The sequence below is a fragment of the Onychostoma macrolepis genome, chromosome 03, assembly GCF_012432095.1.
Source record: "Onychostoma macrolepis isolate SWU-2019 chromosome 03, ASM1243209v1, whole genome shotgun sequence".
Lineage (NCBI taxonomy): Eukaryota > Metazoa > Chordata > Actinopteri > Cypriniformes > Cyprinidae > Onychostoma > Onychostoma macrolepis.
Window position 1 is genome coordinate 36,106,590 of NC_081157.1, and position 23,815 is coordinate 36,130,404.

General features: G+C 36.0%; 3 protein-coding genes and 1 long non-coding RNA gene across 5 annotated transcripts; all 4 read right to left on the minus strand.

The window, feature by feature from the left end:
- Window positions 1-121: 121 nt before the first annotated feature.
- Window positions 122-3,781, minus strand: LOC131537956 (uncharacterized). Its single transcript, XR_009270439.1, has 3 exons — window positions 3,609-3,781; window positions 996-1,201; window positions 122-901 (listed from the first exon to the last, which is right to left on the minus strand). It is a non-coding gene; the product is annotated as an uncharacterized LOC131537956 (long non-coding RNA).
- Window positions 3,782-5,991: 2,210 nt separating this feature from the next.
- On the minus strand, window positions 5,992-12,596 carry syt5a (synaptotagmin Va). 2 transcript variants are annotated; one of them, XM_058770134.1, is made up of 10 exons: window positions 12,507-12,596; window positions 9,630-9,796; window positions 8,729-8,743; window positions 8,397-8,569; window positions 8,149-8,238; window positions 7,831-7,998; window positions 7,494-7,661; window positions 7,274-7,391; window positions 6,963-7,096; window positions 5,992-6,540 (listed from the first exon to the last, which is right to left on the minus strand). In XM_058770134.1, exons 2-10 carry the CDS (start codon window positions 9,784-9,786, stop codon window positions 6,331-6,333), a joined length of 1,233 nt encoding a protein of 410 aa, XP_058626117.1. In that variant the 5' UTR covers window positions 9,787-9,796; window positions 12,507-12,596; the 3' UTR covers window positions 5,992-6,330. The 2 variants fall into 2 exon arrangements, with proteins under 2 accessions (XP_058626117.1, XP_058626116.1); XM_058770133.1 differs by having other exon boundaries at window positions 12,005-12,549.
- A 1,706-nt stretch (window positions 12,597-14,302) lies between these two features.
- LOC131538023 (ferritin, middle subunit-like) lies at window positions 14,303-15,589 on the minus strand. Its single transcript, XM_058771813.1, has 4 exons — window positions 15,367-15,589; window positions 15,063-15,209; window positions 14,851-14,976; window positions 14,303-14,713 (listed from the first exon to the last, which is right to left on the minus strand). Exons 1-4 carry the CDS (start codon window positions 15,469-15,471, stop codon window positions 14,555-14,557), a joined length of 537 nt encoding a protein of 178 aa, XP_058627796.1. The 5' UTR covers window positions 15,472-15,589; the 3' UTR covers window positions 14,303-14,554.
- A 5,304-nt stretch (window positions 15,590-20,893) lies between these two features.
- On the minus strand, window positions 20,894-22,323 carry LOC131537283 (ferritin, middle subunit-like). The gene is made up of 4 exons (XM_058770586.1): window positions 22,046-22,323; window positions 21,726-21,872; window positions 21,452-21,577; window positions 20,894-21,319 (listed from the first exon to the last, which is right to left on the minus strand). The coding sequence occupies exons 1-4, from the start codon at window positions 22,145-22,147 to the stop codon at window positions 21,161-21,163; spliced, it is 534 nt and encodes a 177-aa protein (XP_058626569.1). The 5' UTR covers window positions 22,148-22,323; the 3' UTR covers window positions 20,894-21,160.
- Between the last annotated feature and the right edge of the window lie 1,492 nt (window positions 22,324-23,815).

The following is a 23,815-nucleotide window of genomic DNA, read 5'->3' on the forward strand; positions in this document are numbered from 1 at the left end:
AATTTGAATGTAAACCACTAAATTAAACAACACACACTGCTATTAAAATCTGTTTGTACCTTTAACATACTGACAACCACCATAATAATGCAGGTGGTAAAAGAGAAAGCCACATGAAGAATCAAAGCTCATCACAGGTAGCTTCACCACAAGTAGAAGTATATACTAATATATAGAAGGTGCACAGAGTCATTCATGCAAACACAAAACACCATCGTGGTAACACACATGATATTTAAATAATGCAATAAACTTTCATTAAACAACAGAAGATGTAACATAAAGCCCAAATGTACATAACTGATAACAAAAACTATTAAAAAACATGATTATTTAAACAAAATACTTTCAAATGTGGAGTGTCACGCAGGGAATTCTGGGATTATCAGTTTACAGTTTTTGACTGTAAATGATACATTGATTTGTTATTTTTACTTCTAAAAACTGTACAATTAACAGCATTTTGCTGTGAAATTACATGAAATGTCTGGTTAGATCTTTTACAGTTTTTCCCTGTATATAGTACAGGAACTCACTGTTAACATATTAACAGTTTTTTTCAGTAGTGTTTTTACAAAATTTTACAGTTAAAATTACACTTATTTTTTACAGTGCATACTATAGCAAAGATACTGCAGTAAATTGTACTAAATTATGAATGGTAATTTGCTGTGGTAATTCTACTATAGTAATATAGACAAATTACTGTAGCCATTACTGTAGTAAATTTTCTAACACTGCAGTATAGGATACTACAAGATATATTAATACAATGCATACAAATTCCTTAAAAACACCAAACAACATCTTAAGCATCTTTTTTTTTTGTTCTTGGTTGCGTTGTTTAACTTTTGCCCGACATTGCTGTCAATCAGAAATGGGAGTCTGGCCTTGGCACCCCCTGAAGAAACACATTCATAAACACACACAAGGTAATTTATTCCTGGTAAATGCACTTTTTTTGTGTCTTAATTACAATTGTTATTGACTCTTACTTGTTATATCCTAAGTCTTTCTTGGGATGGACAGCTTAACTGGAGTGCCTTTTGATGACTGAACCCCAGTCACTGAATGTGTTCAGGCCCAGTGTCTATTGATGCAGACAAGCACCAGGATTTGACTTGGCTGGAGTAGGGCCTAGCACAGGCAGTCCTGACTGCAGAAGACTCTCCAGCCTCTGCACATTACCTGGCAGCTCTATCTGAAAGAAAGGCAAAGATTACTGACAAATACACAAGTCTGCACACCTTTTACATTTTTAATATTTATTAAAATCTACTGTAAATCATATGTACAAATTGCTATTTTTCAGTACCAAAATGGGCTCAAATTCAAATTTAAAGCTCAATAGCATTTGAGGAGAATGACTTAGTCAATTTTTACATATGATTTACAGTTTATTTTAATAAATATCAAAAATGTAAAAGGTGTGCATTATAGTTGACATCTAGATGAACAGTTTACAGTTTGTTTTATGACTGTAAGTCATTCTGCTCATATGCTATTGAAGTTAGAAAAGTGTATACCAATATCACATGTAACTTTAGAGACGGTCCCTAAATATGCGAATATCGAATGTCAAGCCAACTTTATGCCGGTGTTACATCAAATTCTGTGACCATCGTATTCTGTGACCCTAGGAGGCATTGTTTTGCTTGAACTGTCTCACACAGTGTACACCGTACAGGTTCAAAGCGCCCGTGCACACTGTATGAGCGCGTCAATACAGTCTGGCATTTGCAACCTCGTCTATTGTATAATCTATCCAGGAAAGAATTTTGGTCTAATATGAACAGTACAACTGTTACATTAAATAATTTGTATTTATGGATTCATTTTCTAATACTTTTAAATTAATACAACTCAACTTTTTACATTTTTTTATTAAAAGTTTCCTCTGCTTATGTTTTAGCCTTAAGTGTCATGTACTGTATACTCTAGAATGTTCTTGAATATGTTTGTACAAATTCTTAACCGCTTAAATAAATAAAAATTAAAGTGACTGTGTGGAATGTTTGTTTAGAAATGCTGGTTATTCAACAGGTTTATTAAACCAATTTAAAATTTAATGAGATTAAACACAATCCAGTTGTTTGCAGAGTAGCCTATTTTTGCATGTTGTATGCAACATAAATGTTTAACAATGTTCATGAAGCTGATGTCACAAAAGCAGGCTACTAATAAAGGGGGCATCAGAATATGTGACCCCATTATTATGTGTTTGAAAATACCTGACACAACAATCAAACCATTTCAGGTAACTTATCTGTCCTTCCATCCACCTTTTTATTATTTTATTTTATTTAATTTATTTTTTTGGTCTGTTTTTACCACAAATGTAAAATAAATGTACAAACATTGTATCTATATTCTATACTCTACATACATATGAATAAAACCAATGCTTTAAATTGCAAAGAAATGCTTTATTTTTTCAAACAATGTGTGGTAATATCAGGTTAACCGTACCTTTAACTTAACAAAAACCTTAAACACTAATAATATATAGGTAGGGGAGGGGGAGATTAAAATTGACACGCTGCACAGCTAGGGCTTCATGGGGTTGGGCTCTTGTACACATTGCATGTTTATTCTCATGATATTTTTATTTAGTTTAATAAGCCTGATGAGTAATCAGCATTTCTACACAAACATTCCATATAATAACAACAGAAAAGATAAAGAGAGAAAAGCCAACAACAAAGTGTTGTGTGTAAAAGTATCTCGACCAGCTTTCAAACAACAATTGAAAAGGAACGGAACGCTAACACCTCTGCGTCCTCTCAATTAAAAGATGCAAGCACGCAGAAGAAGCCAATCCACTTCTCCAGTCAATTATGAGCACGAGCAGGAACCTGGGTAGACTGAGTACAGTAGCGACACTTTCTGCTTTTTCATCACTACACAAAAACTAGATTCTGAAATGAAGTGATTTTTCACGTGGCATTTATTTTGCTTGTGTGCTAAAATATCATAAATTGATAATAGTTTATATTTTCCACAATTAGCTCATAAACATGAGGTGCATTTTTGTCTCAACTGTACCCATATGGTGTACAGTTGAAACAGCAGCATGGTACAGTTGAGACACCCATTCTTAATGCTCTAAAGCTGGATAACCATTTATTGCAAATGTAATAAATTACAAAATTACAGTATTAAATAATTACAGTTTAAAAATAAATGTATTTATTTGCTTTATTTAATTCAGATTCCGTTAAACAAAATAGGAACAAATATTTAACACTATGATTTATGAGCTTGTTTCATCATGGGGACATAAATAATATTCCCATAAGCTAATGATCTTGAAGACTCTGATTAGCATGCTCAGGTGTGTTTGATTAGGGTTAGAGCTAAACTCTACACGACTGTGTGAGACAGTTCAAGGAAAACAGTGACAACAGCGCCTCCTAGGGCCACAGAATACGATGGTTACAGAATTTGGTGTAACACCTGTCTGTTGCTGTGGCAGCATTCAGCCAACTCTTAGCAGTTATAGCTACAACAGACACATCAAAACGTACGCTAGATCTTTAAAGACTATACTACGCTTACTTTAACCGATAATTCATGCGACAGTAACATAACTGACAAGGTTAACTTACACTGCCAATATCCTCGCTGGGAAGTGTGGTCTTCCATTTGGTCAGTTCAATACACACATTTGGAAAGGACAATTTGGCGTTCCTTGTAACCATGAGAGCTCCTCAATCTCACCAGTAGGACAAACAACAGGACAAATTTGACGGCAATTAAACGTTTTTGCTGCAACGCCGTCTTAAACAATGTTTGCTGAAGACCGCGCAAGCGCGACTGGCATCACGTGAGTCAGTAGCGCAAGACAGCGCGCTCGCTGATAATTGTTGTAGTTAAAATAATTGTTAAAAAGCTAAATACATAAATAAAAGTTACATTATTGTTTGCCTTACAAAATGTCAGATGACCATACAAGTGATATCTGTCTGTACCGATTTCGAAAAGTAGAGTGCTACAGAGAGCACCGTTTACTTAACACCAGAACACACTGTATTTTCATATTATCCTATAGTAACTCTGTAGCTAATACTACATTATGATATAGTATAAATTAATAAAGTGTATAAATACTACAGTATACTTCAGTACAGTTTACTATAGTAAAAACTTAATTTTACTACAGTTACGAACTCACTATAGTTAATACTAGAGTATGCTTTAGTAGCCTATAAATTAACACACTGTAGTAAATACTTGGTGTAGGCCCATTTACAACGTGGTTATGTTTTATTATTCTTTCATATTCATTCATACAGTATATAACATTATTTTATGGTTTTATTACATTACATTCATGTATTACTCATATACTCAGTTACTCAAGTATTATGCATTTATATTCATAATTCCAGTTGTACTCATATTCCATTGACGTAGTATATTTCCTTCATTTGACATATAAAGGTACACCCTGTTATGTTCCATTTATGTTGGACAGGATGGAAACTTATTTGCATCAAAACAAAATGCATAATGGTTTTCCATATGCACGGAAGTGTTCGATTTGTCTTTAATTTTCTTGGTATCAAGCCGTCTCTTCTTAGAGCAGAAGAATATTCTGGGCCCAGCGATATTTGAAGATTTGCAGAGCTTGCTGTTTCTGCTCAAAGGGTGTAAAAACCACAACAACCTCCTTTGACATGTCAGGTTAACCTAAATAACCTAAAAAAGGGGGATTTTTAATAAACTACACTTTTACGGAAAGACTTCGTCTGCCTGGATCTCTTCACAGTGCATCAATACTATAATACACTACAGTGTACTACAATTTACTATAGTTTACTACAGTATTTACTACAGTTTATGAACTTACTATTGTCAGTACTACAGTATGCTGTAGTATAAGATAAAGTTTAGTAAATACTAAAATATACTACAGTATACTATAATTTATTACAGTTTACTAAATACTAGTTTATTAGAGTCTTTTTTTCATGTGGGATATGTTAATATCTTAAACATTGGATGCAGTCATGGTCATTTGCTATCATTTTTGCAATGCACCGACTTGCATCTCGGTTTGTGTTTATCTGCCTGTTTTGTAGTTTTTAATCAATTCATATTTAACCAGTTAACTACCTTTTTTAGTTTAAAGTGCTGTCTCTCTATCTGTCCAACCTTCCCCAAGCTCTCCCTTTCACTCTGTATGACTTTGTCTGTGTCCTCTCCGCACTCCCGCCCTTCACCGGCTCTAATTCCCTGCTCACATGTATGGCTTAGTCCAGCACTGCACTTGGAACACCGCCGAAAACAGCACAAGATTAATCCAGGATTTCACCCACAACTGGACAGCTCTAAATACTGCTGAACCCAACCAGACAATTGCTTTTGGTAGACATGCTTACATACAATAATGGCTGTCATATTAATAAATAATTTTCTATTATGATGAAATAGGCTATTTATCAACAAATAATGCCTAGTTTTTATCCCCAAGAATTTTACAACTATTGTATGTCTATTTGTGACCCTGGACCACAAAACCAGTCTAAGGTTCAATTTTTTAAAATTTTGATTGAGATGTATAACGAAATCATCTGAAAGCTGAATAAATAAGCTTTTCATTGATGTATGGTTTGTTAGGACAGAACAATATTTGTCCGACATACAACTATTTGAAAATCTGGAATCTGAGGGGAAATATTGAGAAAATCACCTTTAAAGTTGTCCAAATGAAGTTCTTAGCGATGCATAGATATTACTAATCAAAAATTAAGTTTTGATATATTTACGGTAGGAAATTTACAACATATCTTCATGGAACATGGAACAATATCCTAATGATTTTTGGCAATCAATAAAAAAAATCAATAAATTTGACCCATACAATGTATTGTGGGCTATTGCTACAAATATACCCGTGCTACTTATGACTGGTTTTGTGGTCCAGGGTCACACTTGTAGCCTATGTGAAATAAAAAAACACATCTTAAAATCTGTGATAATGTATCGTTGTGTTTTAAGTCATCTTGGTTCACAGAAAAAAGACGAGGCAAATCAGGACAGTTCTCACACAGTTATGGACAGATACAACACTTTCAAACAAAACACACACACACTTATCATCCACATCATACAAACACATTTAAATAATAAACACAATCCAGATGAACATAATATACATCATAACATTTATAAAAGTTACTCCTCCTTTGTTTCACAGTAGAGAAAGGTACAGGATGATGCTCAATAACGTAACAGACAGAAACTCTTCTGTGAAAGGACGGATGAAATTTAAATGATGTTTTGCCAGATGTATGAAAACATTTAGTTAAGGGGTGGATAAGATATTTAGCGGATAGGTGCTTTAAGGGCAGCATCTACTTCCTCCTCAGGCTGAAGGGTGTGCCACTGGGCCACAGGTCGTCTGGGATTGGCCAGCATGTCTGACCAGTGGCGCAGGCCCACCCCACTAGCACCAAACCCAATCCAGCATTTCCCAATTGGATCATTGCTTCCCAGTTTATCATAGTCATAGACCGTGATCAACACCTGGATCTTCTACAAGAGGGCAGAGGAACAGAGAAAAATAGGTCAATATGCATTTAATCCACTTTCTTCTTTCTCATCAAACCTTTCAATTGTAAATTTTTTAGTAGACTGAAAAAAAATTTGATTTACTTTGAAACAGATATCAGAAACAGTCAAAATTCAAGATTTTGCTAGTAAAATTCATAAATAAGAAACAGAAAGTAACAATGAATTAAATGTAAAATTCTAAAGTAGAAAGACTGAAATATACTGCAATAATCTGTTTATTTACAACTTTGAGAAATCATTTTTACAGTGTAGTAACATTAGCACTTTAAACATACTATACAGTGAAAAGATTGCATTTCGATGCATTAAAGGACCAAAAATACAAATCTGTAAATGTATTAGATATGCAAGTAGTCACGGAAATGCGTTTCACACATGTTTACCTGAATCTGAGCGAAGGGGATTTCAAAGCTGAAGCTTTCATTGAAGTAGGGGTTCAGTGTGTTCTGCTTAACTGTCGTCTTCTTCTTCTTGATACGCTTTCCATTGTGTTGCAAAACCACTTTCACAAAAGGATCTAAGACAGAAAAGTAAAGAAAAAAGTAAGAAAGAGGCTTAGCACCACATTTCCACAGAAAAGCCAGGATAATTCAAACTATAAAAAACGAATTATATTAATAAAAGTCACATTTGATATGTGGAGAATCATTTCATTTTAATATCAAGTACAACACAGATAGGCTACCACACTAACCCGATAAACCACCCACGTCCATCTTCTTCAGGTTCTTGGCCTCCATGATACAGACGGTCAGTTTACCGGAGGTGGGCACATAGCGCAGGGAGATACAGATGTCTCCTAACTTTTCTTGCTGTTGAGGAGGAAGAGGAGAGTGTGTAGTTTAAAAACATTAAAAAACAGACAGCTGACGAAAAAAAAAAAAAAATGAAAACAGCCTGATGGAAAGCCTTACTTCCTCTTTCTCTCCTCCGACCAGGTCTTTCCATTCATGTATGGGCTGGCCCAGGTCAATGCTGTTCATAGGGATTTTGATCTCTCCGATTACATCATGTTTACCAAAACGGTCAAAGTCAAACACTTGCAGGACCAGAGTCTGCCCTGCTAGATCATTAAAGGGGATCTAGAAACAGAAATAAAAAAAATCATGTTGCATGAATGCCTGTTTGAACAACAACAAAAAAAAGTATGTTGCACTTATTCTACTGTGAAATTAAGCAATTAAGTGTATGACCAATTTTCTTTAAGCTAATCCTAAAAACTGCATGTTTATAAAAACATAACCACAATACCTTAAATATGAATGTCTCATTGAAAACAGGACACAGATTCTTGCGCTGAACCTTGGTTTCAAACTTTTTCTTCTTGTCTGGTAGCATATAAACTTTGACGTAGGGGTCAGATGTTCCACCAATATCCATGGCAGGAAGGTCTTGGGCTTGCAAGATACCAACAATGAGCTGAAGGTTGTTGAAGAAAAGGTTGCGGGTCAGGTTTTCAAAATCAAGCAGCTAATCACACATTTTTTAGCATTTCTTGATTTGTGTAAAAAATTAAACATATCAATTCACAATCAGAATGCATTTTAATAACATCTGCTATCAACCAACCTGATTGTCAGTGAAGCTATAGTCGAGAGAGTACTCCAACTTGCCATAATATTCTTTCTCTCCCTCGCCATCTCCTTCTTTAGGTTGTTCCTAAGTATGGGCAGGACAAATTTAAAATACTTAAGCAAAACTTTAAGCCAAACATTACCTCTTTTCTTTTTAATACTTAGATTAAAATGAATAATTTGACAGATCAAGATCTGAAACATTATGCCCTTCACATGCTTTAAACTTTCAGGCTCTCCTACCTCGCCCGTTTCTTCTGCTCCTTCCTTTTTCACCCTTCTTCGTCCTCCCTTCCTCTCTCTGACTTTTTTAGTTTTTTTCTTCCCTCCCAAGCACTTCTTATAAATACAGAAAGCAAAGCAGCCAACCAGGGCAAGCACGACCACAACTATGGCACCAATAGCCCACATGGGCACTGTGCAATGGAGAAAGAAATAAAGTTAGAGAGAGAAAAGCAATGATAAGCATTTTATGTATGTTAGTTCAACCAATTACACTTTTTATGCTAAATGAATAAGTAGATGGATAGGTGGATGGACGGCTGACAGAAAAAGACTGGAAAATTGGAACTTACTTTTGATCTTCGGGTCTGTTGATGGAACAGATAAAACATGAAGGATGTACATGGAAATGGAAAAAATGGAGGAATTAATTGATCACGCGCACACAGAGTTTGATGGGAATGTGTGTTTTGTAATTAAAATATGATGAAATATGAATGATCCCAGCTGGGACCAGACAGGCATTGGACAGATGTAAATTTTGGAAATGAAAATAAGAACTGATGTGAAAAGCCAACATTGGAGAGCCATTACATTTTTGGTTACTTAATACCATGACAAAACCAAGAAAATATCAATGTCTAATGACACTGTACATTTAACATTGTGTGGATGTGAAAGGGATAATTAACCCAAACATGACAATTCTCTCTTCATTTACTCACCCTCAAGTTGTTTCAAACCTGTATGAGTTTCTTTCTTCTGTTAAAAACAAAAGAAGATATTTTGAAGAATGTTGGTAACCAAACTGTTTCTGGTCCCCACTGACTTCCTTAGGTTTTTTTTGGTCCATACTATGGAAGTCAAAGTGGACTAGCAAGTGTTTGGTTGCCCATATTCTTCAAAATATGTTTTATGATATTCTCTCAACAGAAGAAAGGAAGTCACACAAGTTTGTAACAACATGAGGGTGAGTAGATGGTGACAGAATTTAAGATAATCACATTTAACAAATGTTGGGTTTGGGTATCATACTTCACAACTAAAGGTCGGTGTTGGACGTCAATATGATGTTAGCATGAGATGATACCATGACTTAAAAGCATCAAAATATCATTGGCATTAGATGTTGTTCTGACACCATCACCGACGTCAGAACCTACATTCAACTGAATACTCATGTCTTACAACGATGGTGGCCTGCTGGAGTATGATTAGTCAAGTGTGGTGTATTGACATAGAATTATTACTTACTAGGTAGATGGCTAAGCTCATTGAAAAACTTGTTCTTCATATTTAAGAAGTTGTGGGAGTGGTGAGAGGGAGGAGGCGGAGGAGGTGGAGCAGGTTTGGACTCCTCCTCTGATTCTGCTGCCCTCCGCACACGATGCTGCATGCTGACCAATCGCATGGCTGATTAGCTACAGACAGAAAACAGACTGTTACTGTCCTGACGTAACATAAACTAAATGCCCCAAATCACATATATTGCCTAGATCGGTCTCACGCTCACACTGTCTCTCTCTCTTTCCCTCCCCACCTCGGTCCTGTTTGTGTCTGGCATGACTTTTGATGGAGTAAAGTCTAAAGCTTGAGCTCAGCGTGTCTGTTATTAATCCTGGAATTGTGACATGTCAAAACACAACCATGCACGTGTAATGCCCATGTGTTCAAACACTAGAATGTGCTCAAAAACCTTGATATTTGTCATCCACATTAGCACACAATGGTTATATTTCCACCTGCCCTACTCTGTTGAACTGACCTCTTGTCACTCTCAGCAGATGCATAATGAGATTAACTGCCAAAGCTAATCCAAAAATCCTTGGGTTTAAGTAAATTAGGAACAGAGCCCTCCCCTTGCCGCCACGCTTGAGCCTACGCAGCCAACGGCATCTTGTCACCAGACTGCCATGTAAGACTAAAGACTTCAGGTAGCCACTGCTCCTGTATATAAGAATATGTTGAATAGAAAAGTCACGGTTGGATTTATGACAGGACTTTATGATGATTCTGCGTCAGCCACATGCACTGACCACAGTGATGAAAGACGATGAACATAAACCTTTTTCTTAGTCACAGTCAAAAAGATGAAATTCTTCATTTTCTCTATTGACCTTGCTGGGTTATCATGATTAATTCACTTTGTATGCACATGATATATATACCAAACCAATAAAATAGTTAAGAAAATGACTTCGAGAATGACTTGAGATATTTTAAGATTGTTTTAGATTTTTAAATGATTTTTAAATGTTTAAATTTAAATTTGTTAGTGTGTTTTTAAACATGTAAAGTCATATACATTATTTGCATATATAATTATCAGGGGTATATCACTGTTTAAATGTGTTTGTTGTTTAGAAGCATCATTGCTATGGCTGAATTAATATACCTCACCTGTGCCTCAACCACTCAGGAGAATATTGTAAATAGCATACAGAAGTAAATAGAAAATATTTATTTTATTTTTAATACATTTTCAATACATTTTTTATTTGAATTTTAGCTAACTTTTTTATTTAGATACATGCTTATTTACTTATTTATTTAAATTGAGGTAAAATGATAGCTAGGGCAGGAGTCTATACTTAATTCATGTAGGCCTAGCAGTTCTTTGCCGTTTTTCATACTTAGTATTCTGACATCTGCAAAATATATACACAGCTTCCAACATATTTAAAGGTTTTTCTACATTAGTTTTTGAATGAAAAGGTTAAATGTTGAATGAAAAGGAATTAAACGTTTCTAATATTTATTTTATAACGTGTGCAACAGAGGGTTGAAAGAATGAAGTGATTTCTTATTTTTTCATCTTTTCCATAGAAAGAAGATATAGGCTACATTGAAAGTGCGTAATCTGAGAGTTCAGAGAGCATAATGTGTGTCATTTACAGACACGACTGCACTAATCTGGCTAAAGAAGGCCTGTCGCTCAGTGCGTCACACGGCCTTGTTTTTTTCCTTCATCACTACTTTGTCCACCAGCGGGAAGAACTGCTGTATTTTCGGATTACCTAAATCTCATCCAGTCACCCTTTTCCATTTTTCTTTCTTTCTTTTTTTTTTTTTTTTTAATAAAGATGCTTAGTAGGCTACTACACACAGTTGTCCAAGAATGAAGAGCATTTACGCACATAAGCATCAATTCGAGCAAAATTCATCTGACCTACTCTGCGAGAGCTTATAGAAAAGATTTACTGTTTTACAAAATATGGCGAACAAAAAATGTGTGTTGTTTATTAACGTCACCGTGCTAGGCTATAATATAGTATAGTACTATAGTACAATAGCTTTCACTTATAATTACATGAAATTTGATGTGAATGGTTTTTGTTCATTTTGCTTGTCTGTGGATTGTGTTGTAGCCTATATAGTCTCCATGAATTTAGTGACAGTTTAATTATTTTGTTGTTCACTCAAGTAGTTACAACTATTCAATGTAGTATTTTTAATTAATATGATGCTATTAAATGGCACAGCTATATTATATAATAATCATACAATAACTAGAAATGCTGTTTAAAATCATTTTAAATGACACTGCTTAACATGTCAATCAATTCCAAGATAGTATGATATTTCCATGAATAAGTGGAGCCAATATAGCAAACATTAATCAAACTTACCTGATGATGTTCTACAGATCCTACTCTCTTAAATAGATGGAAACCTGTGCTTTGTTTATAGAGCACAGTTACGCAGCAGCCCTCTCATACACTGCTCTAACTTACTCTCATCATCCACTTTATCATCTGTCCCTCTCTCTCCCCAAAGCGCATTTGAAGCGCCAAACCCTCTTTCACTTGGATTAATTGTGCATGCTCTCCCTTCTGTCCACATGTGCCCTGGGTTTTCTCATGATGGGACAGTCTTATTTCATCCATCTCGTACGAGCGTCTATCAGTTTGCTAGTATCCCATATAATCTCCTGCATGCAGTTTATCCGATTCTAATTTCCAATATAATTTTCGTTCAGTGACCCTCCTGAATCGGATTATAGTCGGTGGTTCACTGCTGCTGCAAAGCATGATTGATATAGCATAAGTTCTGTTATGAAATAAGCACAAGGCTTCGCCAATAGTCGACGATTATTGAGACCTATTGAAAAAAATAATCTTATAAACGAACCACAACGGGCCTTGATCCTTCAGTGTTTATGATCAATGTGCGATTATTAGACATACGGAGAAAACAGCACCTTCATGTGGTAAAATGAAACACTACAACTGTAGTGCCTTGGAAATTCATGTGAATAGAGTTATTCATTCAATAGAACACGAAAAGGTTATAAGTTGGTATTTTGTATTTACTCCCTGTATATATTATATAGTTGTAGCCTGCATTAAATTTGATGAAATACTAATGTGCAGTTGTGTCAGTGTAATCATCCTTACAGGATGGAGATGAGTGAAGTGTCTCCTCTATTTTCACTTTATCTGTGAGGTTTGTTGTCGCTGTTACAGTAGATTTGTACATTAAACAATTACACTATTGTGACCACTGCAGGCAAAAAAAAACGGTGTTTCTTGTGACTCAGTGTTTATTTACTATTAGTTTCAGGTACATTTGTACATTTGTACAATGTACCCTGAACTTGGTTAGAGTAAACCGTGTTTGTTGGTGTCACTCATCATATATAATTCATATATTTGTCCTAAAAATTAAATTAGTAGTATTTTTACAATAGGTCTAAATGAGGTATGTTAAGGAGGATAATTAGACTTTGATGAAAGGGTTTTTATCAAACTTAAGAACAAAACTATCCAGTTACAATCACATAGAGGGGGAAAATCTAAAACTTCTTGTAACAATCTGACATTACAAAAGCTGACACTAAGTGTATGTCTGTTCTGAAGTAAAAATGTTTATGAAACACTGTGGATTGGTCAGGACATAGACTGTAGCAAGAAGAACATGTTAACATGCCTTGGCCAAACATCAGGGGAGGTGATGGCAATACAGTCTGTGTAGATTACATCAAGAAGAGTTACTCAAAATGATATAAATGATCTGTGGAGTATTTTGAGCTGAAACTTCAGACACATTCTGGGGACACCTGAGATATAATGTAAAAGTGGCATAATGGGTGCCCTTTAAGGTAATAGTTACCCTTAATTATTTTTTAGTGTAGATAAAATCAAAGTCAAAGTCTGCTTTGTCAATTCTGCCATATGTACAGCACATACAGAGAATTGAAATTGCATTACCCTCAGACCCTTGGTGCATACAGAACATAAAAATACAGATTAAATATATGTAAAATGCAACTATACAAATATGGACATGTAAAAAAAAATAAAGTAGCACAAGGCACATGGCAGAGAGTGCAAACCAGTGCAGATATGATTGTAGTGCAAAAGAGCTTAGATTCTGATTAAAGTGACAAAAAGTAGTAAAGCAGTCTTTACCCTTTGGGGGGGGGGGGGAAATCAGAGGATCAGAGTTCAGTGGAGCAAGGGGCAAAAGTGGGGTGGGGGGAGGGGCAAGGTTGGGAGGGCTAACTGCCTGATAGATGAAACTGTCCTTTAGTCTGCTGGTCCTGACTCCGCAGTCTGAAGAAGCGGTGTCTCAAGTGGGTGGGATCACCTGCAATGCAAAGGGGTTTGCAGGTGAGAGGAGTTCCATAATGTCCTTGTAGGGAGGGGAGAGACACCAGCGATCTCCTCAGCTGCTTTCACTATGCACTGAAGAGTCTTGCGGCAGGACACGTTACATGCACCATACCACACAGTGATGCCGCTAGTCAGAATGCTCTCGATAGTGCCTGTGTAGAAGGTACACATGATGGGGGCCAGGGCCACCAATTAATCAGTTTCTCTTAAAATCCCAGTATTTTTTCCTCAGAAACAAAATATAATTTGAGTAATTACTCAAATGATATGCACAAACTTTACAGACAAGCAAATAAATGGTTAGATATAGCACAATTTTGAAAAACCACACACGTCAATCCAGTCCAAAAGGTTTATTCAAATTCACCAGGTTAAGACCAATGTGCACTTAACAGGAAAGCAATGGCTTGGTAAGTCAAATGATCAACTTACTTGATTTATACCTTTCAGCCATTTAAAAATGTACAGTTCTGCATAAGCTGTGTGAGGAAAACAATGTGCTCTTAAACCCAATTTAAATTACAGAGACATTTTGGAGCATGCAAATGATCCCAGGGGCTGCATTTAGCTGCTGTCTCCATCCAGGGTGTGCTTGTCAAACAGGTACTCCGCCATCCTGTTGTTGCCAGCATCCATCTTGGTAAGGTTGGTGATATGGTCACCAATCTTCTTGATGGCCTCAACCTGCTCATCCAAGTAGTGAGTCTCCAGGAAGTCACACAGCTGTTGGACAAGACATCAGAACAGAATTTAGCAAAAATAATATTCAACTACCCAAAGTGTAACTGACTTGCACTTTTTGTATTGGTTTTTCACAGAGGCGTCTTTTGCATGTCCAAAGGTAAATCATCAGAACTCACATGGGGGTCTCCCTTTTGAGAGGCGACCTTATGGAGATCCAGCAGAGCCTGGTTGACGTTCTTCTCCACCTGAAGAGCGCTTTGCATAGCAGTCAGTCCATTGTCCCACACATCACGATCAGGTTTCTGAAGAGAGACATTCAGAGTAATGAGCAAGTTACACAGGCATAAGGTCACTTCATAAAACACTTTGCTCAAAACAGTCAACACACCTTGATGTCCTGAAGCAGGATGCGTCCCCCCCTCTTGTTCTGGAACTCCATGAACTTCTCAGCATGCTCACGCTCCTCCTCGCTGTTCTTCTTGAAGAACTTGGCAAAACCAGGAAGGGCAACATCATCCCGTTTGAAGTAGTGAGCCTGTTGGTAACAATCAAGTTTTGAAAAGGGTTAAACAATACAATATGCATGTCCATATATGCAGCACTGAGAAGTGACAAAGAATGCACTAGCATATTCTCTGACTAAAAACACTGGTGGCCAACTAAGTGTACGATCAAGAGATAGAAACACTTGCCATGGAGGTGTAGGTGTATCCAGCGTAAAGCTCCAAGTTGAGCACCTTGTTGATCAAAGCCTCGCAGTCGCGGTCGTAGTTCTGGCGGATCTGGGAAGTCTCCATTTCGGCGGGTTCTACAAACAAAAACGTACAAAACGTGAAATTTCGACGAGCTCAAAGTTCCGTTCAAACACTGTTGAAGCAAGAACCTCTTTCGACCTTCCTGAAGTTGTGAAGCAAAAGGGGATGCGCGTTCATTTTATATAGGCCGTGATCAGCGAATGATGTTTCAGTGGAACTGAAACCAGCCAATCAAAGAACGAGCTGAATAATTAAGTGACTAGACACTGCTGTGTCATTCTTTAAGATAACAAGGATAACAAGGTTCGTGAGATTTTTTTCTTGTTCACAACTGCTGCATGGTAGGCTACATGGTCCTTCAGGTTACTTAAAATAACACCACGCATGCTCTAAAAGAAAGCATGCAGTTTATCTAAATCTAAAATATTAAACAATGTATCATCTAACCTAAAATTAACTAAATGTGCATTTACATTATTTCATCAAGGTCACATGGGAGTTAAATAAATAAATCAATAAATACCGATCCATTTTGCAAATCACTTGTCCTATGAGTCATTGGGTTGCTGGAGCAATCAAAAATATAGACTAATGAAATGTTGAACAATTCATAGCTAATTATTTGTTTTTCACTCGTTTCTACTATCATTACTAGAATGTCTATGGAAATGTTACTGTTAAAGTAGGCTATGTAAAATTAGCTAATATATAGCCTAAGAGTTTAATATGAGTCAGCTTAGAGAAAACAAATCAATAACACCCAGCTTGTGCATTTACTTAATATTGAGGTGAAGTGTCTTTGTGCAGTATGTGTGATATCAGTACTTAATCTACTTATGATCCCTGCTAAAAACAAAAAAAAAACAAAAAAAAAAAACAATAGAAGCCCAATAGAAACCATCACAGAAATTCCAATGGTTTGCATTAAAATACCATTATAAAGCATTAGCTTTTTCCGGTAAAACCATTACAAAATTCCTTTTTGTAGTGTGTTTTGGGCATTTTTCCAATAGGATTTAACATCCCACCAATAGAATCCATCACATACCAGTAGAGACCATTATAGTCTCCATTAAAACCAATACAATTCCCATTATAACCATTAAAACCAGTACATTTCTATTGTGTTTTGGGCAGGGTTCTATTGTTTTTTTTCAGCAGGTATACTCACTTTTCATGTCATATAGGCCTAATATGCAGTCGGCAGCAGTTACAAACCGATAAGACTTTGCAAACTCAGCTTTCAAGTATTGGTTGATTTGACAGGGTTTATCACAGATATGGCATGGTCCCATGATTCATGTAAAAAAAAAAAAAAAAAAAAAAACCTTGTCAGGGCATTTTTAAAACAGTTTATATTACATTATATTTTAATTTTATAGGTTCAAACATTTTACAGGACAATCAAGCAATTTTTTTTATTTAATTATTTATCTTTATTACAAAATATCAGGATTCCAAGGATGAATGTGACCCTGCATACTACAGCAACAGCTTGTGTGATGTGGCAAACATCACGAGACGGTTCTGCAATATCATGTAACAGTGATGTCATCATTGTGTTCCACCCGGTAAATGCATCTGGGGAAAAAATCATTAGGGTGACAATGACAAAGCATGTTGTACCAGTATGAACTCTCAGTTTGTCAGCAAACGTGAGTCAACAAAGACCTGACACTGAGCTGTGTTGCTGTGACTCAGCAATTTCTCATTCATGCCATATTATGAAACATGTATGTTTGTTATTTCATCAGCTCCCCATACCAGGTGTGTGACCTTCAGTTTTACACCTGCCTTGACCTTTTTCCATTTAGTAACACCAGGTAACCAAATTTCCATTGAATTCCATTTTATTATTCTCATTTAAACAGAACATCTTTCATTACATTTTGTCCTTAAAAAAAAAAAAAAAACTAAAATACTTTAAAAAGTATTTATAAATTGAAATACACTATTTTAGAATTATTATACTGAAATGCTTTACAGAAACATATACTGTACTATAACAGAACACAAATTAACAGTATGTAAGTGCAGTTTTGTATTAAAGAGACAGTTCACCTAAAATGAAAATTCTGTCATTATTTACTGACAAAAAAATAACTTTTTTTTTTTTTTTGTCATATTACTTTGTATGACATAAGGGTATGTGAACTTTATTTTTGTGTGACCTATCCATTTTAAAAATAATTTTAAAAGCTGATTTTGTAGAGGTAATGTATTGCAAGACGTTTTTAATTTAATTACATTTTTTCAGAACCATATCAAACATAATTGCCATTCTGTGAGAGACATCACAGAACTGAGACTGAAGCATATAGGCACTGAAACTGATGCATCAAGTATAGAGAAACACAAAACCACAGGCAGGAATGAGTAAGCATTATCCATTCCACCAATCATAAAAGTGAGCACAACACCCCACACCTACAATCTACACAAATTGTAATTAGATTTTTGTTGACACCTGGAATTGGACAGTGGATTTCTAGTTCTCATTGTGCTTTGTGTTAGACTGGGAGGGTAAATGTTCAAATTGGTGAAATGTTGTTATTTAATTCCTAGAATTTTTGTATGATCTTTAATTGTGTGGAATAAAGTTTTTAAGTTAATAAAGTATTGAAGTTATAAGAAACTTGTGATTTCTGTTTAGAACTCTGAGGCCCTTAACATTCTTTAACATTCTAAACATCTTTTGTGTTAGTGCCCAGAATTTCATTTTGAGTTCCCAGAGACATATAGGGCCTCATTTATAAAATGTTGCGCAGAAACCATCCTAAATTTGATCTTACGATCATCTCTCAAATGTGCATACGTGTGATTCATGAATTATGAATTTATGAATTGAATTTATGCACAGAAAACGCATGTACACCTCTCTTACAGATGTGCAATCTATAAACCACAATGATCTTGAACTTGTGTGCAACTGAATGGTTTCAGCTCTCTGAAGGCCAAGGATCTAAATGCTATCAATATTGATTTTATTTTTTAAATATAATTTTAAATGTTTAAGAAATTATGCAAGAAGCTTTAGCAACAACAGCTATCAGCTGCCCACTGACTGAAGCCACGCTGGGTTGAATCTGGTCAGTAGCCTACATGTATAACTGAAATCCTGAGGGAAACAGAGGTTGCTGTTGGAAGAGGTGATAGTGAGGCCAGCAGGGGGAGCTCATCTTGTTGTCAGTGCAGATCCTAATGCTCCAGTACAGCGATGATAACATTAAAGCCAACGTGACATAAAAGCTGTGTTCGACAATGAAGCGGCGCTGCGCAGAATGATCAGTGTATTACATCAAAGTACCGCGAGAGTGATTTGAAAGCATTAGGATCCATCTGCTCTGCTCTCTTTTGCTTCACTCTCGCGGTACTTTGTCTAACACTTATCATTCTGCACAGCGCCGCTTCAACCTATCGACTTTGTGTTCAGTGTAAACCTAAGGGTCTCCCTCAAAAAGAGTTGGGGTAGGTGTGGCCTAATCAACTGTATCCATACGCAAGATAGCATTAAAGCTCATTACCCATTGTATAGCCTACGATGCAGGTTTAGCCACCCAAGGTTTACATAACGTATTCACAGTGGTGTAATGTAACGAAGTAATAATACTTTGTTACAGTAGACTACTTAAGTATTTTATTATATTATAATAAGGAATTATTAAATTTTAGCCAACTTTTACTTTTACTCCACTAAATTTCCTAATTAAAATGTATACTTTTACTCCGATACATTTCCCCGAAGCATATTCGTTACTTACTACAAATTAAGAACACGGACAGCAGGAAAGCAGGTTTGGCGAATCAGTGGTCTGGCGCTTGCAAGAGTCCTAAATAAACACCTTTGTTCATGTGCAAACAAGTGCGAGCACAACTGCGGATGATTCATTTTCCACTCAAGTCGAGTCTGGGGTGTGCGATATACAGTATATCTTCTGCATTAATATGGTAAGTGTTGTTGTATTGATGTGCAATCTGACATTATCAAGTAGGCTATATCACCAAATCACACAGAGTGCACGCACCTGATTTATTAAAAATCAAGGCATTCTAAATTGTAGACGGCAAAAATGCTTCTGTATGCTTTTTATATTTATATAATTTAATATAGTTAACTTAATCTATATCACACAAAGACTACCATTTTTCTGCAGATATCAGCATGATATATATTACATTTTAGACATAATATTGCTTGTTTTTGCTCAATTTTTCCAAAGAAAATAGTTCAAAACAAAGATCACAGCACTGTTTTGCGTCTCTGAGCAATGGACGGTGTTTACTTATTGAAATAAACAGTTATTTGAACTAATTGGCTGATAAAAATGATTCAGTGATTCACACCTGTGTCCCAATGTGCATACTATCCGTCCTAAATTCGGTGATTTTCAATACTATTTAGGGCAGATAGGGTGGATAGTATGCACATTGGGAGGCAGGGAAATGCTTTGTTCTGAATGAATCAGCCATTTGAATTAATCGGTTGAATCCCAATGACTTGCTCATTAACAGTCACATGCTGTCACCTACTGGCGGTTTTAATTTCACATGTCGACTTTTTTTCATGTCTTAAATTATTTCAAACATTAGTATTCAACGTTTTATGTTAAAAACAAAACATTAGGCCTATTTATGCATCTGTAACTGCAGTTTAAATCCATCCATGTCCCCTCCGAGATGCATTAAACTGTGTAAATACATCTAAATGCCATTTCAGATGCAGATTCCAGAAATGTTTTCTTATGATGGAGTGAAATAGACTAAGTACTGGATGAAGCGCTTCTTATTCTTACCCAAAAATACAAAATGGAAAAAAAAAAAAAAAAGTTAAAACTGAACACAATCTCGCTACTCAAGCTGTGTCTGAACATTTTATATATATATATATATATATATATATATATATATATATATATATTTGCTGCTTTTCCATTTTGCATTTACTTGTACTTTTACTTTCAATACTTAAGTATGTTTAAGATTTAAAAATACTTTTCGTACTTAAGTACAATAAATATCACCTACTTTAAGACTTTTACTCAAAGTAATTTTCTGGTAAGATATATGTACTTTTACTTAAATATGGCATTCAGGTACTTCATACACCACTGCGTATTCACTAATACCCCCCTTTAAGAAAACTGAACATATTTATTTCAATCCTAATGTGTGGGTCTATATTAAACAGATATTATTTGATTTGAATTTCTGAAATATTTTCCAGAGTAAAAGTGTTGTAATCAGTCAGAAGGTCAGTCAATATCCAGCGCATAGCATTTGGCATCAGTTAATCCAGGAAATACTTTGATATGCCACAGTCTTACATATAGTTTAATCATTAACTTTTTGTAGGTCAGACAGAAGAAATCACCAACTGCTAAAAGATAAATGCTAGTTCAAAGATCACTTTCGTATTCACTAACCTCTAACACACCTGTTTGTTGAAAACAAAGAGACCAGTCAATCCAGCCAAAAATGTTTATTCATCAAATTCACTTGGTTAAAACCAATTAGTGTACATTAAACACAAAAGCATCAGCTTGATGGCTAAAAACCATAAAATGACCAATTAAAGAACCAGTATCTTTTAGATGTAGCCTCTAAATGTTAACTTTTCAGCCTCTCAAAGTCTAAAAACTTGCATTAGAGCTGCATGACAACATTGCTAGATCATTTATGCATACAGTATAGCTGGAGGTTTTGCAACATGCATATGATCGGCGAGCTGCATTTAGCTGCTGTCTCCATCCAGGGTGTGCTTGTCAAACAGGTACTCCGCCATCCTGTTGTTGCCAGCATCCATCTTGGTAAGGTTGGTGATATGGTCACCAATCTTCTTGATGGCCTCAACCTGCTCATCCAAGTAGTGAGTCTCCAGGAAGTCACACAGCTGTTGGACAAGACATCAGAACAGAATTTAGGAAAATAATATTAATCTACCCACAATGTAACTGACTTGCACTTTTCGTATTGGTTTTACAGAATGTGTTTTTTGCATGTCCAAAGGTAAATCAGAACTCACATGGGGGTCTCCCTTTTGAGAGGCGACCTTATGGAGATCCAGCAGAGCCTGGTTGACGTTCTTCTCCAGCTGAAGAGCGCTCTGCATAGCAGTCAGTCCATTGTCCCACACATCACGATCAGGTTTCTGAAGAGGACACGCAAAAACGTCAGTGAGCAAGTGATGCCCCCTCCCCCTTCAATTCAGTGGGCCCTTGCAAATATGCATAGGTCTAGAGCCAGATTTGCTCATCAAATCGTTCAACATAGAAAAGGTGTATTTCAAATGTAGTCACCTTTAAGTCCTGAAGCAGGATGCGTCCCCCCCTCTTGTTCTGGAACTCCATGAACTTCTCAGCATGCTCGCGCTCCTCCTCGCTGTTCTTCTTGAAGAACTTGGCAAAACCAGGAAGGGCAACATCATCCCGTTTGAAGTAGTGAGCCTGTTGGTAACGAAATCGTTAAGGAAAGGATTAAAAACACCGAGAGACGCGCTCGTTCACCGCCTAAAAGTGCCAGCTCTGAATTTCATAACCTTACACTGTCGCAACCAAGAGAGAGAGGAAAAAGTCAAAAGACATTATTTAACATATGTATTAAAAAAATAGATACTTGCCATGGAGGTGTAGGTGTAGCCAGCATAAAGCTCCAAATTCACCATCTTATTGATCAAAGCCTCGCAGTCGCGGTCGTAGTTCTGGCGAATCTGAGAATCCATTTCGGCGGATTTTTTGTCGTTTTATTATCAAAATGTTGGTAAAAAATAATAAATATGAAGCAAGTTGTTTTCTAAGCGAAATTCCAGCGAGATCGAAGTTCCGTTCAATCACTGTTGAAGCAAGAACCTTTCAGATCTTCCTGAAGCTGTGAGAGATGGAAGCTGCGCCTTCGTCTTTATATACGCTCACAACGCGACGGAAACCAGCCAATCAAAGAACGAGTAACGAGGAAGTGGTGAACGGTCAGCTGAGAGTCAGTGGACAAAGGAGATATTTGTTCCCCTTTTTCATAATTAATGGCAAGATGAATCCAACAGAAAACGATTTGACATTCTATGTAAAATGTATGTTTGTATAAAATGTAACGTTACATTGGACAATATCAGACCTTTAAGAACAGTAGCCTACATTCGATGTTTTGTAATTATATTTAAATTACACCAGGAGTGTAATGCAATTAATTAAATATCGAACGAAACAATCTTAATAGATTTTATTAATATAAAAACACTGAACAGTAAACCTGATTCTAACTAAGCAAAGCAATAAGAACGAATGGAAAATGTATAATGTAGTAAACGTTTTGTATAGGCTAATAAATTCAGCATGTTGTTTCAACCGGACACCTGTGCCACATTGTATTTTCACAGCAAACATTCAATGTTAAACCTTAAACTATTTACAAAATAATGAAATGACCTTTGACTTCCTTGGCACACTTGACTTTGTTTATTTGAGTCAAAGGATCAAAGTGTGTTGAATTAGTGAAACGAAGCAAGTCTAATAAGGGTTAAAGATAAGTAATTTTCAGCAGCATTATGTTAATATAAAAATCATTCTAATAATAACGTTGAATTTGCTGAGCTATGGAAACGGAAACCATGGTATGGTAATATCATGGGACAGTCTTCCAACTATATGGAGCTCTGTTTTTCACTTAGCCTTCAGAATCAGATGCAAAGGTAATCCATCAGGTGACAGTGACTAAGCATTTTGGTACCATAATTTGCACACGAAACCGCACTTTTGTCAGCAATAAAACATGTCCACTCACAGGACGTAACATTTTGCTGTGTCACTGTGACTCAGCAGCATTTCGCCGTTTCACTTCCTTATGCGTAACGCGAGCACGTTTGGAACTTGGAACTCCTCCTGAGGGCGTGGACTGGAGTCTTCATGTCAGCTTTTGTAGTGAACAGCTGTCAGAGTGCCACATTTTAGTACTTTTATATCAGTATTTTTCATATATAAGACTTTTGGTAGTAATGAGAAGGAGATAGTATTAGTAATGATAGATAACAGAATAGCAATAATGAGAGTAATTGTCTATTATTGAATGAAGAGACCTACCCAAACTTATAACCTATGTAATGCTCTATGCTACTTTTTAAGTCTTCCCAGTTCCCAGATGTCTGGTAAAGAGCGCTTGATCTGGGAAACATCTGCTGTGTAAAAGCATCTGATAAACATTAGAGCAGTTACATAAGCTACATTCTAAAACAAAAACATATTCAAGTAATCGGTTAATTTAAGCACTCTAAACAAACATGTCATTGTTAAATGAGGTACCCCACATACTATATATGACGACAGGGAATGTATGATAATGTTTTACATTTTTCGCATTCGTAATAAAACCTGTACTACATTGCAATAAACTAGTTAAG

Excerpts from the sequence above, each read along its gene's own strand:
- syt5a (XM_058770134.1), bottom strand. The coding sequence starts at position 9,786 with ATGCGATTGGTCAGCATGCAGCATCGTGTGCGGAGGGCAGCAGAATCA. Across the intron at positions 7,662-7,830 it reads ATGAGACATTCATATTTAAG|ATCCCCTTTAATGATCTAGC; the intron begins GTATTGTGGTTA and ends TTCTGTTTCTAG. Across the intron at positions 6,541-6,962 it reads TCCCCTTCGCTCAGATTCAG|AAGATCCAGGTGTTGATCAC; the intron begins GTAAACATGTGT and ends GCCCTCTTGTAG.
- LOC131538023 (XM_058771813.1), bottom strand. The coding sequence starts at position 15,471 with ATGGAGACTTCCCAGATCCGCCAGAACTACGACCGCGACTGCGAGGCT. Across the intron at positions 15,210-15,366 it reads GATACACCTACACCTCCATG|GCTCACTACTTCAAACGGGA; the intron begins GCAAGTGTTTCT and ends TGTTACCAACAG. Across the intron at positions 14,977-15,062 it reads TCCTGCTTCAGGACATCAAG|AAACCTGATCGTGATGTGTG; the intron begins GTGTGTTGACTG and ends GTCTCTCTTCAG.
- LOC131537283 (XM_058770586.1), bottom strand. The coding sequence starts at position 22,147 with ATGGATTCTCAGATTCGCCAGAACTACGACCGCGACTGCGAGGCTTTG. Across the intron at positions 21,873-22,045 it reads GCTACACCTACACCTCCATG|GCTCACTACTTCAAACGGGA; the intron begins GCAAGTATCTAT and ends CGTTACCAACAG. Across the intron at positions 21,578-21,725 it reads TCCTGCTTCAGGACTTAAAG|AAACCTGATCGTGATGTGTG; the intron begins GTGACTACATTT and ends TGTCCTCTTCAG.